The 16,401-nt window shown below is 42.4% G+C and overlaps 1 protein-coding gene across 1 annotated transcript in view; it reads left to right on the forward strand.

Moving 5' to 3' along the window:
* The window catches only part of LOC108589826 (phosphatidylinositol-binding clathrin assembly protein-like), a 42,783-nt gene that overhangs the window by 7,814 nt on the left and 18,568 nt on the right, over window positions 1–16,401 (forward strand). Inside the window, exons 7-8 of the mRNA XM_054251007.2 lie at window positions 231–337; window positions 1,664–1,705. Coding sequence (XP_054106982.2) covers window positions 231–337; window positions 1,664–1,705 — 149 coding nt within the window. The remainder of the gene's footprint in view (window positions 1–230; window positions 338–1,663; window positions 1,706–16,401) is intronic.

Raw genomic sequence — 16,401 nt, forward strand, 5'->3', positions numbered from 1 at the left:
ATCAATATTTGATATACAGTAGTTTACTCCATAAAAATTTGTTGATCATGAGGATTCAGCAGTGCTATTTCTTGTTATTAAAACAGAAAATAACTTGATTAAAATTATCATTGTTTAGAACCAGTTAAACTCATATCCAGAATTAGCTTGAAGTACAATAATCAGAATGGAGTAAAACTTGAAAATTGCTAAGCTATTGGCTCATTTTGGTAATATTCTTCTATTTTTAGGCAAATATTTTCACATGAGGAAGAACCAATGCAGGGAAAGTTTGGATATTTATATCAAGTTCCTTCAAGGACGAACCAAATTGATACAGTTTCTGAACGTTGCAGAGGTACAGAAATCCATTTCTATTTAAGGCGTTTCTTTTTTTGCATTAATTTAGTATCAGTTGAAACTATACCTCTTTCTTCCACCACTATCAATCACCACACAAACACACAGAAATGGGTAGTTTTTTTTTTTTTTTTTTGAGACGGAGTTTTGCTCTTGTTACCCAGGCTGGAGTGCAATGGCGCGATCTCGGCTCACCGCAGCCTCTGCCTCCTGGGTTCAGGCAATTCTCCTGCCTCAGCCTCCCGAGTAGCTGGGATTACAGGCACGTGCCACCGTGCCCAGCTAATTTTTTGTATTTTTAGTAGAGACGGGGTTTCACCGTGTTGACCAGGATGGTCTCGATCTGCTGACCTCGTGATTCACCCGCCTCGGCCTCCCAAGGTAGTTGTTTTAACTACTTTGTAAACAATAAAACTAAAACTAAAATTAGGTACTTCAAATGTACCATCCAAGGCACTTGCACTGAAAAGCAATCTTACAAGGACTTCTGTTTGCAGCCATAAAGATAACCAGTACCAAGCTTACCCTCCCACCAGAAACAACTCTAAAAGTAGACCAAAATATATATGACGTAAGTCTTTTTAGGTAATTAACAATAGGTAGGTTTGTGGTCAGTGAGAGAAATAGTTGAGGAGCCCAATCAGGATACATACAAAGAGAACCACACCGAGGAGAGTTCTGAAAACCAGAGAGAACAAAGACATATTACCCATGGGAGAATGACAGTATGAGTACTGGCTGACTTCTGACTACTTGAAAAATCAGAACACGTTTGTATGATATCCAAAATGCAGCTTAGTTCTTCTCAAATCATCAAAGACTCAATATCTGGCAAGTCTTTTAAAAAGTCTATGCCTTAGGATAAATATAAGGATGTACTTAAGCATGTGAGGCATATATATATATATTTTTTTGAGACGGCGTTTCGCTCTCGTTACCCAGGCTGGAGTGCAATGGTATGATGTCGGCTCACCGCAACCTCCGCCTCCTGGGTTCAGGCAATTCTCCTGCCTCAGCCTCCCGAGTAGCTGGGATTACAGGCACGTGCCACTGTGCCCAGCTTATTTTTGTATTTTTAGTAGAAACGGGGTTTCACCATGTTGACCAGGATGGTCTCGATCTCCTGACCTCGTGATCCACCCGCCTCGGCCTCCCAAAGTGCTGGGATTACAGTGAGGCATATTTTAACCTGACATGGCACCAGCCCAGAAAGATCATACTCGGGGTATTTTCTGTTTCATGCACACAATGATCAGTTACATTTTTGTTGTTGCCACTCCCTGCTGTAATGTATACTTTCTTCCCCACTTTTTTGCGAATCCAGCAAGTTGGAATTGACCGGTGCAACATTCCGTATATTACTCAGGTCAGTGTATCTCTCCTATGTACTTAAGTAACATGTATTTCTTTGCTAATGTGTTTATCATATTATCATTATTGGAGACTCTCCATCTTTTGCTATATGCTTATGTGTGTGCATTTTCATTTCTCCGTAAGTAACATATATATGTGTGCTTGTTATGTGTGTGTATAACAACTAGACTATGCTTTTAATATGATCAGTAGAAACAGCAGGGTATTTGGACTAATGAACTTAGTTTTCAGTGCTGCCTTGTCTACCTTTCAGATATACGGTCTTAAGCAACTCATTTCCATTCTCTGTTCCTCATTTCTGCAACTGCAAAATGGGTATGATGCACTAGCTAGCTCATAGCAGTATTGTAAGAATCAAATGAGCTCAGGCTTTTTATTCCTCAGCAACTAGTCCTCAGGGATATGATCCAACAAAGAAAGCTCAGAGGTTTCTGGAAAATCTGGAGACTCAGGACTTTCGCAGCCATCCCCCCGTTGTCCCCTGCCTTTGGGACTAGAAGAATGCAGGATTATTTGAGATAGCACATGTGGAATGCTTAGACAGTGCCTGGTTAATGTGGCAGCCACGTGTATGTGAAGAAACTTGTGAAGAGAGAGAAGATGAAGATGTAGGGGAGAGAGGATGGTTATAGATGCAAAAAATGTTAGGTTTAGTGGTAGAGAAGGAAGGAGTTTTTGGCTGATGGCTTATAAATCTTTGAAGGAAAGAAATATGTTCTCTCAAGTATACACAGCACAAATATTTCTTCATGTACAGACAAGTACAAAGGGGGGCTCGCATGTAGCCCTGAAATCCCGCAAAGTGGTCCACGATGGGAACCAGTGTTGGGTGAAATAGTGCGTGGCTTCCTGAATGAAAAGTCACATGACCAGTAGTGGGAAGAAAGAGACAATGAGAATGTTTGGGTTAGTAGGAGAGAAGATAGGATTTCATTGCCTCTTGGCAACATAACCAGCGTATTTCAATCAACATTTATTCGTAAACACTCTTGACTCCTTTTCAGTTAAAGTGAATGAGACACAATCTTGGCACCTGAGTTCCCAAAAAAGACAGAACAAAAACTACACATGAAGCATCACTAGATATCTATCTTGATGTAGTCCTCTGATTTTTCTCTACATTACCTTTCTTCCTTGAGGGAGGTGGTGAGGGCAGCAAGGGGAGCTTGCCATTGTCAGGATGCAGATGAGCATTAACTGACCAGCACCTGTGGCTTGAGCTCTAAGGGACATTTGACAGGAGGAGTCCTTGAGTGGAGGGCCACATTTCCCATCAGTCCACCCTCCTCCTTACCTCAGCTCTGGTCATCCTGAAATCAAAAATGAAGCAGATGACTGCAGGAGAGTCTGCAAAAGGCAAGTGAGGATCTTGTTGGTAAACTCTCACGCAGACTCATTCCTCTGTAAATCAACCCTTCGTACTGGAAGAGCTTCCTTATCAGTACGCTGCGCCCTGGTCCTCACCCAGTACAGAGAGTCATTTGTCAAGGCCTTCAGTTGGCAGAAGTGCCCCCTGGACTACATGCTTTCTTCTTGGGTGTCCCAGAAACCCTGGAATGGAGTGAAATGCAGGACTACATGGGAGAGCGGGGAGGCGAGAATAGTCAGCCCCGCCTTTGCCCAACTCAGTGGGTCTCCTTGAGAGAGGTCTGCAGTTTCAAGGAGCCTTGTCAGCCAGTCTGCTGCGAGATCCCGTGAAGGGGTGTGAGTCTTCCTCTGTGACTGTCAATTGGCCAGTCTCTTCTTGTGCATCCAACAGTTGCTAGGTTTAAACTGCTGGCTATTTTAGAGATCCTTTCTGGATTTTACTCTCCTTCAGAGGAAACTTCCCTCCTTTCCTCAATTAATCCTTTCTGCCTTGGCTCTGACGTGGTCTGGGGAACACAGAGCCTCCTCCTGAGAGTCACTGTCTGGTGTGTCTGTCTGTGTCCGTCCCTCTCCTTTCCACCATTCCCTGTGTGGTTCCTGTTGGCCGTGGCTCCCACAAACGCACATAGCAGGGTCTGCTTTGCCTGCAACCTGATGCGTTTTTATTTTTCACCAAAACTTGCAGCCCAAACATAACGTTTTTTTTTTGAGACGGAGTTTCGCTCTTGTTACCCAGGCTGGAGTGCAATGGCGCCATCTCGGCTCACCGCAACCTCAGCCTCCTGGGTTCAGGCAATTCTCCTGTCTCAGCCTCCCGAGTAGCTGAGACTACAGGCACGCGCCACCGTGCCCAGCTAATTTTTTGTATTTTTAGTAGAGACGGTGTTTCACTATGTAGACCGGGATGGTCTCCATCTCTTGACCTCGTGATCCACCTGCCTCGGCCTCCCAAAGTGCTGGGATTACAGGCTTGAGCCACCGCACCCGGCCTTGTTAAGGTTTCTTACGTAGGTATACACATGCCATAGTGGTTTGCTGCACCCATCAACCCGTCATCTACATTAGGTATATCTCCTAATGCTATCCCTTCTGTGCCCCTCACCCCCCACCCCCCCGGCCCTTGTGTTTTTATTAGAGATAGGATTTCACCACGTTGACCAGGCTGGTCTCAAACTCCTAATCTCAAGTGATCTGCAATCTGGATGCACTTTGTAAAACAAACAACAGGGGGCAGAGTATATGAAGACGGACTGGAAGGTGAGAGAGGAGGGCAGTTGAAGCTAAAGTGCAGAAAAGAGGAGGCATTTCTCCCCAGGCCAGATGTGGGTGAAGGGGAGGAAGGCAGCAAAAGACACTGCCTTGTGTGTACCTATGCAACTTTCTTGCATGTTCTGCACATGTACCCCAAAACATAAAATGCAAAAAAAAAGAAAAGAGGAGGCATTGCAGACAAAGTGGTTAGGACTCAGTGTTGGATTGCAAAGGACAGTTGAGGGAGACAGTATCAAGAATCAGAAGGGTCTACAGAAAGAGAAGCGTGTATCGGGGGAAGATGGGCGATATAAAGTGCTGAGCTGGCATGAGGAAGTGTTTAATGAACTACTTACAAAGGTGTGGGCAGAGCTAAGGAACAATCCTGAGAGATAAATAGCAAAAGTTGTCAGTATTTGAACAATGTTGGAAACGTCTTATTCTGCCTGATTTGCTTTGGGACAATTCACCGCCAGCTATAGATTCGTGGAAATGCTGCCACACAATCTTAGCAGACAAGATCGGCAGAAAATCGCTTAGAAACAATGAAAATGCGACAAGGTGCTTTCCTTGAAAAGAGTAGATGCGACGCAGTAAGGACCCCCTTCATGAGGCACACAGTCACCCTCCAGCCGCCAGAACCACAGGAACGCTGTGGTAACTGGGGAAAAACGCATCTAGGGGCACGTCACGGTGGCACCTTCCAGCAGGTTCCCAGGGTTGTGTCCCTGGAGCTCTGACAAAGAGTATGGCTCAGAAATGTTATGTTTGGGGGGCCGGGCGCGGCGGCTCAAGCCTGTAATCCCAGCACTTTGGGAGGCCGAGGCGGGTGGATCACGAGGTCAAGAGATCGAGACCATCCTGGTCAACATGGTGAAACCCGTCTTTACTAAAAATACAGAAAATTAGCTGGGCATGGTGGTGCGTGCCTGTAATCCCAGCTACTCAGGAGGCTGAGGCAGGAGAATTGCCTGAACCCAGGAGGCGGAGGTTGCGGTGAGCCGAGACCGTGCCATTGCACTCCAGTCTGGGAAACAAGAGCGAAACTCCGTCTCAATCAATAAATATAAATAAATAAATAAATAAATAAGACTTCGAAGGTCTCCCAGGATTCTAGGATAAAGCGTAAACTCCTCAACATTGCTTTTAATTTAAGGTCCTGCGTTGTTGAATCCTCGCCTACCCTCCAGCTTTACCTCCCTTATGCTCCTCTCTGCTCTCTTTGCTCTAGCAGCAGGGCCTTTGCACATGTTACTCGTCTGTCTACAATGCTCTTTCTTCCTCTACTGACCTCCTCATTCCTCAGCTCAACTATTTCTTCAGGAGGGCTTGCTTCTCTGACTTCCCTGACTTGGTTAGATGCCCCTGCTTCAACACCATCTGAGTATTGTGTACCTCTCTTTCATGCTACTTACAACTTAAAATGACTTTGCATTTATTTGTGTGATTGTTTGAAATATCTTCCCCTGACCTGTAGACTGTAATCTTTTTTTTTAAAGGTAATCAGTTATTTAATTAGATTATTAGGACATTTAAAACACCAATTTGTGAGGATAAATTCCATTTGTCAGGGCAAACACAGATCGCAGGTAGCCTCGGAGCTGAGGAATAGCTTTGATTTTTGGTAAAACTTGTGAGACCACAGCTTTCTGATCAATCTTGCGCTGCTCTGTAATCTCATATTTCTCTTTTTCTGTGTGGAAGATCTCACTTTCCTGGTGTCTGGGCTTCCGCAGCTGCTGCTTCTTCTTGAAGTAAGCGTCAATAAGATGTTTTGGGATTTTTACATTGCTGATATCAATTTTGGTTGAGGTGGCAGTGACAAATTTCTGGTTCGTTCTTTGCAGAGGAACTCGATTGAGGACCAGAGGTCCAGTCACAAGTAACGAGCCACTAGCCAGCTGCTCCAGGATAACCACCCTCTTGCCCCTGTGGCGTCCAGTAGGGATGATCAGAATGGTCCCGGGGTTAATGCTGGGTCACAGTTTTCTCACGTGCTGACTAAACGGTTTTTTGCGTGGCTCAACAGCTTTCGAGGCACACCTTCAGTAGGATACTACCCAGGCATTTTGCGAAGTTTAACCACCCGGGTGCCGCCGTTTTTGTCACCACCAACTGGTTTTGTAACAGTTGCAAGAACCTTCTCCTTTTTCTTTTCAACCTTGGATTTAGCCGCTGAGTACTTCCTCTTGTACAAGGCTTTTCTGGAATACATGGCAGGTTGGGAATACCTGCCAATTCCTCTGACAAGAACAGGATTGCGGCTGCAATGGGGCTTCCCCTTCTTGTGCTTTTTAGCCTTGAGGTTACCCTTTTTCACTTTGCTACGAGCATCAGCCTTCTTGGCTTCAGGTTTCTTCTCTTTAGTATCCGGCTTCTCAACTTTTTCACCCGCCATCTTGCAAGATGGGAAAGAGCGACTGTAATCTTATGAAGCTTGGGATCAAGTTTTTTGTGACTTTGGTTATATCCCCAGTTCTAATGGTAAATTATCATAAATATTTCTTGAACAAAGAATGAGTGAATGGTTCAGGGGAGATGGTGGAATATAGAATCCTGGCGGGGAATTGACCTTATGTAAGAGGAAGTCTACTCTTTCTATTTTTCCCCCCATAGGTTTTTGAGGAAGAGGTAGTATTTGGTTACGTGAGTAAGTTCTTTAGTGAACTTGTGATTTGTGAGATTTTGAGTCACGCATCACCCAAGCAGTATACACTGAACCCAATTTGCAGTCTTTTATCCCTCACCCCCTTCTCACCCTTTCCCTCTGAGTCCCCAAAATCCCTTGTGTCATCCTTATGCCTTTGCATCCTCATAGCTTAGCTCGCACTTATGAGTGAGAACATATGATGTTTGGTTTTCCATTCCTGAGTTACTTCACTTAGAATAATAGTCTCCAATCTATCCAGGTCACCGCAAACACTGTTAATTTATTCCTTTTTATCGCTGAGTGGTATTCCATCATATATCTATACCACAGTTTCTTTGTCTGCTCCTTGATTGTTGGGCATTTGGGTTGGTTCCACATTTTTGCAGTTGCGAATTCTGCTGCTATGAACATGCATGAGCAAGTATCCTTTTTGTATAATGACTTCTTTTCCTCTGGGTAGACACCCAGTAGTGGGATTTCTGGATCAGATAGTAGTTCTACTTTTAGTTCTCTAAGGAATCTCCACACTGTTTTCCATAGTGGTGGTACTAGTTTACATTGCCACCAGCAGTGTAGAAGTGTACCCTTTTCACTGCATCCATGTCAAATCGATTATTTATTTGTTTGTTTGTTTATTTATTTATTTATTTATTGAGATGGAGTTTCGCTCTTGTTACCCAGGCTGGAGTGCAATGGCGCGATCTCGGCTCACTGCAACCTCTGCCTCCTGGGTTCAGGCAATTCTCCTGCCTCAGCCTCCTGAGTAGCTGGGATTACAGGCATGTGCCACCAGGCCCAGCTAATTTTTTGTTTCTTTCCCTTGTCTGATTGCTCTGGCTGGGACTTCCAGTGCCATGTTGAATAGAAGTGGTGAGAGTGGGCATCCTTGATGTCTTCCAGTTCTCAGAGGGAATGCTTTCAACTTTTCCCCCATTCAGTATCATGTTGGCTGTGGGTTTTTCATATATTGCTTTTATTACATTGAGGTATGTCCCTTGTTTGCCAATTTTGCTGAGGATTTTTATCATAAAGGGATTCTGGATTTTGTCAAATGCTTTTTCTTCATCTATTGTGATGATCATGTGATTTTTGTTTTTAATTTTGTTTACATGGTGTATTATATTTATTGACTTGCATATGTTAAACCATCCCTGCATCCCTAGTATGAAACCCACTTGATCATAGATTATCTTTTTTATACGTTGTTGAATTCAGCTAGCTAGTATTTGGCTAATGATTTTTGCATCTATGTTTATCAGGGATATCAGTCTGTAGTTTTGTTTTTTGGTTATGTCCTTTCCTGGTTTTGGTATTAGGGTGATAATGGCTTCATAGAATGACTTAGTGAGGATTCCCTCTTTCTCTATCTTGTGGAATAGTGTCAATAGGATTGGTACCAATTCTTCTTTGAATATCTGGTGAATTTTTCTGGTCCTGGATTTTTTTGTTGGTAATTTTTAAAATTATCACTTCAATATTCCTCCTTTTTATTGGTCTGTTGAGGGTATCTAACTCTTCCTGATTCAAGCAAGGAGGGTTGGATCTTTTCCAGGAATTTAACTATCTTCTTTAGGGTTTTTAGTTTATGTGTGTAAAGGTGTTCATGGTAGCCTTGAATGATGTTTTGTATTTCTGTGGTGTCGGTTGTAATATCTCTCATTTCATTTCTAATGGAGCTTATTTGGATTTTCTCTCTTCTATTCTTGGTTATTCTTGCTAATGGTCTATCAATTTTATTTCTCTTTTCCAAGAACCAGCTTTTTGTTTCATTTATCTTTTGCATTTTTTTTTGTTTCACTTTAATTAATTCTGTTCTGATCTTGGTTATTTCCTTTCTTCTGCTGGGTTTGGTTTGGATTGTTCTTGTTTCTCTAGTTCTTTGAGGTGTGACCTTAGATCGTCTATTTGTACTATTTCAGAATTTTTGATGTAGGCATTGAGGGTTATGAACCCTCAATAGCACCATGTTTGCTGTATCCCTGAGGTTTTGATAGGTTGTGTCACTATTGTCATTTAGTTCAAATAATTTTTTTTTTTTGAGACGGAGTTTCGCTCTTGTTACCCAGACTGGAGTGCAATGGCACAATCTCGGCTAACCGCAAACCCCGCCTCCTGGGTTCAGGCAATTCTCCTGCCTCAGCCTCCCGAGCAGCTGGGATTATAGGCACACGCCCCTGTACCCAGCTAATTTTTTGTATTTTTAGTAGAGACGGGGTTTCACCATGCTGACCAGGATGGTCTCGATCTCTTGACCTCATGATCCACCCGCCTCGGCCTCGCAAAGTGCTGGGATTACAGGCTTGAGCCACTGTGTCCGTCCTCAAATAATTTTTTAAATTTCAATCTTGATTTCATTGTTGACGCAATGATCATTCAGGAGCACGTTATTTAATTTTCATGTATTTGCATGATTTTGAAGGTTCCTTTTGAAGTTGACTTCCAGTTTTATTCCACTGTGGTCTGAGAGAGTACTTGATATAATTTCAATCTTCTTAAATTTATTGAGACTTGTTTTGTGACCTATCATATGGCCTTCTTCGAGAACATTCCATGCGCTGATAAATAGAATGTATATTCTGCAGTTGTTGAGTAAAATGTTCAGTAAATATTTTTTAAGTCCATTTTTCCCAGGGTATAGTTTAAACCCATTGTCTCTTTGTTGACTTTCTGTCACACACACATATATAAGTTCTTTCTTCTGCTTGTTCGATTCTATTGCTAAGACTTTCCAGAGCATTTTGTATTTCTCTAAGTGCATTCATTATTTCCTGAAGTTTTGATTGTTTTTATATTTATACTAGCTATTTCACTGAAGATTTCACCCACCATTTCTTGTAGCACTTTTTAATTTCCTCAAATTGGACTTCACCTTTCTCTGGTGCCTCCCTGATTAGCTTAATAACTTACCTTCTGAATTCTTTTTCAGGTAAGTCAGGGATGTCTTCTTGGTTTGGAATCCATTCCTGGTTAGCTAGTGTGATTTTTGTTGGGGGTGTTAAAGGAACTTGTTTTGTCATATTACCAGAATTGTTTTTCTGTTTTTTTCTCATTTGGGTAGGCTATGTCAGTGGGAAGAACTGGGGCTCAAGGCTGCTGTTCAGATTCTTTTGTCCCATGGGGTCTTCCTTTGATGTATTCTCCCCCTTTTCTTAGCGACGTGGCTTCCTGAGAGCCAAGCTGTAGTGATTGTTCTATCTTCTGGATCTAGCCACCCAGCATGTCTACCAGGCTCCAGGCTGGTACTGGGGATTGTCTGCAGAGCTCTGCGATGTGAACTGTCTGCAGGTCTCTCAGCTGTGGATACCAGCACCTGCTCCAGTGGAGGTGGCAGGGGTTAGAAATGGACTCTGTGGTGGTCCTTAGTTCTGGTTGTTTTATGCCCTATTTTTATGCTGGTTGGCCTTCTGCCAGGGAGTGGTGCTTTTAAGAGAGCATCAGCTGTGGTAGTATAGGGAGGATCAGGCGGTGGGCGAGGACATAGAACACTCAAGAGAATATGACCTTTGTCTTCAGCTACCAGGGTGGATAGGGAAGGACTATCAGTTGGGGGCAGGATTAGGTGTGTCTGAGCTCAGGCCCTCCTTGGGTGGGTCTTGCTGTGGCTGTGTTGGGGGATGGAGGTGTGGTTCCCAGGTCAATGGAGTTATCTTCTCAGGAGGATTATGGCTGCCTCTACTGTGTCATGCAGATTGACAGGATAGTGGGGAAAGCTGGCAGTCACAGGCGTCACCCAGCTTCCAAACAACCCCAAAGGCCCATCCAACTCCCACTGTGCCCCTGCCAATGGCACCGAGTCTGTTTCCAGGGAGTGGGTGAGCAGGGCTGAGAACTTACCCCAGGCTACCAGCCTCTCAGCTGTGAAAGCAAGGATGGCTTTTGTGCCTTCCTGCCTGTGGAGTCTGCACACCAGATTTACACCCTCCCTTGAGTTCTGGCCAGGAGACTTCACGATCCCTTGGAATTTTTACAAAGTTCAGCTGGAGGTTTCCTCCTCCCTGCGGTCCTTTTTCAGTACCTCTGATAGTCCTCCTCAAGGACTCATGTGAGACAAAGCAGAAATGCCTTCCTAGGGAATCCAGCAAGCTTACAGGGTTTTTCCTGCTGCTTCCTCTACCCCTGTATTTCACTCTGCTCTCTAAATTGACTCAGCTTCAGGTAAAGTCAGAACCTTCACCCATGATCTAGACCTTCAGGTTCCCCAGTGAGGGTATGTGTTCAGGGGTGGACAATCCCGTTTCCACTTCCACAGCTTGGGCACTCGCAGTATTCAGGGTTTCTCCCGGGTCCTGCAGTAGCAATCCACTTCCTTCAGAGGGTCTGTGGGTTCTCTCAGCTTTCCTAGTTTATTCCTGCAGTAGTTCTGGAGCAAAAGTTCACAATGCAGAGTGTCACACTTCTCTGTATGTCCACCTGGGAGCTGCAATCTAGTCCTCTAGTCTGTTTTTAATGGAAATAAAACAAAAAGATATATCTACATTTATTCAGCAAATATTAATTAAACACTTAATGTGTGCCAGGCACTTAAGATTCAGCAGTGGACAAAACAGACAAAAATCCCTGTCTTCATGGAGCTTATAGTCTATTTCAGGGAAATAGACAATAAACATACAAGAAAAAAAATCTATAATGTTAATAAAAATTAGTGCCTTGGTGAAAAATAAAGCTTATAGTTAATGAGACTGTTGGAAACTCAATGTCTTCTGAGGAGATATATATTTTAGCAGCTTTTTTTATCATTTTAGGAAACTTTTATTGTTTTTAAAAACATATTAAAAAAATTTTTTTTTTGAGAGGGCCTCACTCTGTGGCCCAGGTTGAAGCACAGTGGAGCAATCACAGCTCACTGCAGCCTTGACTTCCCTGGGCTCAGGTGATTCTCTCACCTCAGGCTCCAAGTAATTGGGACTATAGGTGCACAGCATAATGGCCAGATAATTTTTCTATTTTTTATAGAGATAAGGTCTCACTGTTGCCCAGACTAGTCTTGAACTTCTGGGCTCAAACAATCCTCCTGCCTTGGCCTCCCAAAGTGTTGGAATTACAAGCATGAACCACTGTGCCCAGCCTAACAATGTATTTTAAATCATAGTTTGAAAATCTGATTTGATACCAAGATACTACTTTTAATAATGAACTTATATGTAGCAATTTTAGCTTTAATGAGACACCTTAATTTTTGTTCAAACATTTTTAATTTAATTTAATTAATTTATTTTTTATTGCATTTTAGGTTTTGGGGTACATGTGAAGAACATGCAAGATAGTTGCATAGGTACACACATGGCAGTGTGATGTGCTGCCTTCCTCCCCATCACCTATATCTGGTATTTCTCCCCATGCTATCTCTCCCCAACTCCCCACCCTCCACTTTCCCTCCCCTATTTCCCCCTATGGACACCAGTGTGTAGTGCTCCCCTCCCTGTGTCCATGTGTTCTCATTGTTCAACACCCGCCTATGAGTGAGAACATGCGGTGTTTGATTTTCTGTTCTTGTGTCAGTTTGCTGAGAATGATGGTTTACAGGTTCATCCATGTCCCTACAAAGGACATGAACTCATTGTTTTTGATGGCTGCATATTATTCCATGGAGTATGTGTGTCACGTTTTCCCTGTCCAGTCTATCATCGATGGGCATTTGGGTTGGTTCCAGGTCTTTGCTATTGTAAACAGTGCTGCAATGAACATTCGTGTGCATGTGTCCTTATAGTAGAATGATTTATAATCCTTTGGATATATACCCAGTAATGGGATTGCTGGGTCAAATGGAATTTCTATGTCTAGGTCCTTGAGGAATCGCCACACTGTTTTCCACAATGGTTGAACTAATTTACACTCCCACCAACAGTGTAAGAGTGTTCCTATTTCTCCACATCCTCTCCAGCATCTGTTGTCTCCAGATTTTTTAATGATCGCCATTCTAACTGGCGTGAGAAGGTATCTCAATGTAGTTTTGATTTGCATTTCTCTAATGACCAGTGATGATGAGCATTTTTTCATGTTTCTTGGCCTCATGTATGTCTTCTTTTGTAAAGTGTCTGTTCATATCCTTTTCCCACTTTTGAATGGGCTTGTTTGTTTTTTTCTTGTAAATCTGAGTTCTTTGTAAATTCTGGATATCAGCCCTTTGTCAGATGGGTAAACTGCAAAATTTTTTTCCCATTCTGTTGGTTGCCAATTCACTTTAATGACTGTTTCTTTTGCCGTGCAGAAGCTGTGGAGTTTGATTAGGTCCCATTTGTCTATTTTGGCTTTTGTTGCCAATGCTTTTGGTGTTTTGTTCATGAAGTCCTTGCCTACTCCTATGTCCTGAATGGTTTTGCCTAGGTTTTCTTCTAGGGTTTTTTTTTTTTAATTTTTATTGCATTTTAGGTTTTGGGGTACATGAGCAGAACATGCATGACAGTTGCGTAGGTACACACATGGCAGTGTGTTTTGCTTCCTTTCTCCCCTTCACCCACATTTGGCATTTCTCCCCAGGCTATCCCTCCCCACCTCCCCCTCCCACTGGCCCTCCCCTTTTCTCCCCAATAGACCCCAGTGTTTAGTACTCCCCTCCTTGTGTCCATGTGTTCTCATTTTCCATCACCCGCCTATAAGTGAGAATATGTGGTGTTTCATTTTCTGTTCTTGTGTCAGTTTGCTGAGAATGATGTTCTCCAGATTCATCCATGTTCCTACAAATGACACAAACTCATCATTTCTGATTGCTGCATAATATTCCATGGTGTATATGTGCCACATTTTTCCAATCCAGTCTATCGTTAATGGGCATTTGGGTTGATTCCAGGTCTTTGCTATTGTAAACAGTGCTGCAATGAACATTCGTGTGCATGTGTCCTTATAGTAGAACGATTTATAGTCCTTTGAATATATACCCAGTAATGGGATTGCTGGGTCAAATGGAATTTCTATTTCTAAGGCCTTGAGGAATCGCCACACTGTCTTCCACAATGGTTGAACTAATTTACACTCCCACCAACAGTGTAAAAGTGTTCCTATTTCTCCACATCCTCTCCAGCATCTGTTGTCTCCAGATTTTTTAATGATCGCCATTCTAACTGGTGTGAGATGGTATCTCAATGTGGTTTTGATTTGCATCTCTCTGATGACCAGTGATGATGAGCATCTTTCCATATGATTGTTGGCCTCATATATGTCTTCTTTCATAAAGTGTCTGTTCATATCCTCTGCCCACTTTTGAATGGGCTTGTTTGTTTTTTTTTTCCTGTAAATCTGTTTGAGTTCTTTGTAAATTCTGGATATCAGCCCTTTGTCAGATGGGTAAACTGCAAAAATTTTTTCCCATTCTGTTAGTTGCCGATTCATTCTAGTGACTGTTTCTTTTGCCGTGCAGAAGCTGTGGAGTTTGATTAGGTCCCATTTGTCTATTTTGGCTTTTGTTGCCAATGCTTTTGGTGTTTTGTTCATGAAGTCCTTGCCTACTCCTATGTCCTGGATAGTTTTGCCGAGATTTCCTTCTAGGGTTTTTATCGTGCCAGGTCTTTTGTTTAAGTCTTTAATCCATCGGGAGTTAATTTTAGTGTAAGGTGTCAGGAAGGGGTCCAGTTTGTGCTTTCTGCACATGGCTAGCCAGTTTTCCCAACACCATTTGTTAAACAGGGAATCCTTTCCCCATTGCTTGTTTTTGTCAGGTTTATCAAAGATTGTATAGTTGTAGATATGTTGTGTTGCCTCCGGTGCCTCTGTTTTGTTCCATTGGTCTATATCTCTGTTTTGGTACCAGTACCATGCTGTTTTGATTGCTGTAGCCTTGTAGTATAGTTTCAAATCCGGTAGTGTGATGCCCCCCGCTGTGTTCTTTTTGCTTAGAATTGACTTGGCTATGCGGGCTCTCTTTTGGTTCCATATGAAGTTCATGGTGGTTTTTTTCCAGTTCTGTGAAGAAAATCAATGGTAGCTTGATGGGGATAGCGTTGATTCTGTAAATTACTTTGGGCAGTATAGCCATTTTCACGATAATTCATTCTTCCTAACCATGAACATGGAATGTTTCTCCATCTGTTTGTGTCCTCTCTGATTTCGTTGAGCAGTGGTTTGTAGTTCTCCTTGAAGAGCTCCCTTACGTCTCTTGTGAGTTGTATTCCAAGGTATTTTATTCTTTTTGTAGCAATTGTGAATGGCAGTTCGTTCTTGATTTAGCTTTCTTTAATTCTGTTATTGGTGTAGACGAATGCTTGTGATTTTTGCACATTGATTTTATATCCTGAGACTTTGCTGAAGTTGCTTATCAGTTTCAGGAGTTTTTGGGCTGAGGTGATGGGGTCTTCTCATGTCGTCTGTAAATAGAGACAATTTGGCTTCTACCTTTCCTATTTGAATACCCTTTATTTCTTTTTCTTGCCTGATTGCTCTGGCTAGAACTTCCAATACTATATTGAATAGCAGTGGTGAAAGAGGGCATCCTTGTCTAGTGCCGGATTTCAAAGGGAATGCTTCCAGTTTTTGCCCATTCAGTATGATATTGGCTGTTGGTTTGTCATAAATAGCTTTTATTACTTTGAGATACGTTCCATCAATACTGAGTTTATTGAGGGTTTTTAGCATAAAGGGCTGTTGAATTTTGTCAAAGTCCTTCTCTGTGTCAATTGAGATAATCATGTGGTTTTTGTTTTTGGTTCTGTTTATGTGGTGAATTACGTTTATAGACTTGCGTATGTTGAACCAGCCTTGCATCCCCGGGATGAATCCTACTTGATCATGATGAATAAGGTTTTTGATTTGCTGTTGCAATCGGCTTGCCAATATTTTATTGAAGATTTTTGCATCTATGTTCATCATGGATATTGGCCTGAAGTTTTCTTTTCTTGTTGGGTCTCTGCCGGGTTTTGGTATCAGGATGTTGTTGGTCTCATAAAATGATTTGGGAAGGATTCCCTCTTTTTGGATTATTTGGAATAGTTTTAGAAGGAATGGTACCAGCTCCTCTTTGTGTGTCTGGTAGAATTCGGCTGTGAACCCGTCTGGACCTGGGCTTTTTTTGTGTGGTAGACTCTTAATTGCTGCCTCGACTTCTGACCTTGTTATTGGTCTATTCATAGTTTCAGCTTCCTCCTGGTTTAGGCTTGGGAGGACACAGGAGTCCAGGAATTTATCCATTTCTTCCAGGTTTACTAGTTTATGTGCATAGAGTTGTTTGTAATATTCTCTGATGATGGTTGGAATTTCTGTGGAATCTGTGGTGATTTCCCCTTTATCATTTTTTATTGCATCTATTTGGTTGTTCTCTCTTTTCTTTTTAATCAATCTGGCTAGTGGTCTGTCTATTTTGTTGATCTTTTCAAAAAACCAGCTCTTGGATTTATTGATTTTTTGAAGGGTTTTTCGTGTCTCAATCTCCTTCAGGTCAGCTCTGATCTTAGTTATTTCTTGTCTTCTGCTGGGTTTTGAGTTTTTTTTAT

Source organism: Callithrix jacchus, chromosome X (assembly GCF_049354715.1).
Source record: "Callithrix jacchus isolate 240 chromosome X, calJac240_pri, whole genome shotgun sequence".
Lineage (NCBI taxonomy): Eukaryota > Metazoa > Chordata > Mammalia > Primates > Cebidae > Callithrix > Callithrix jacchus.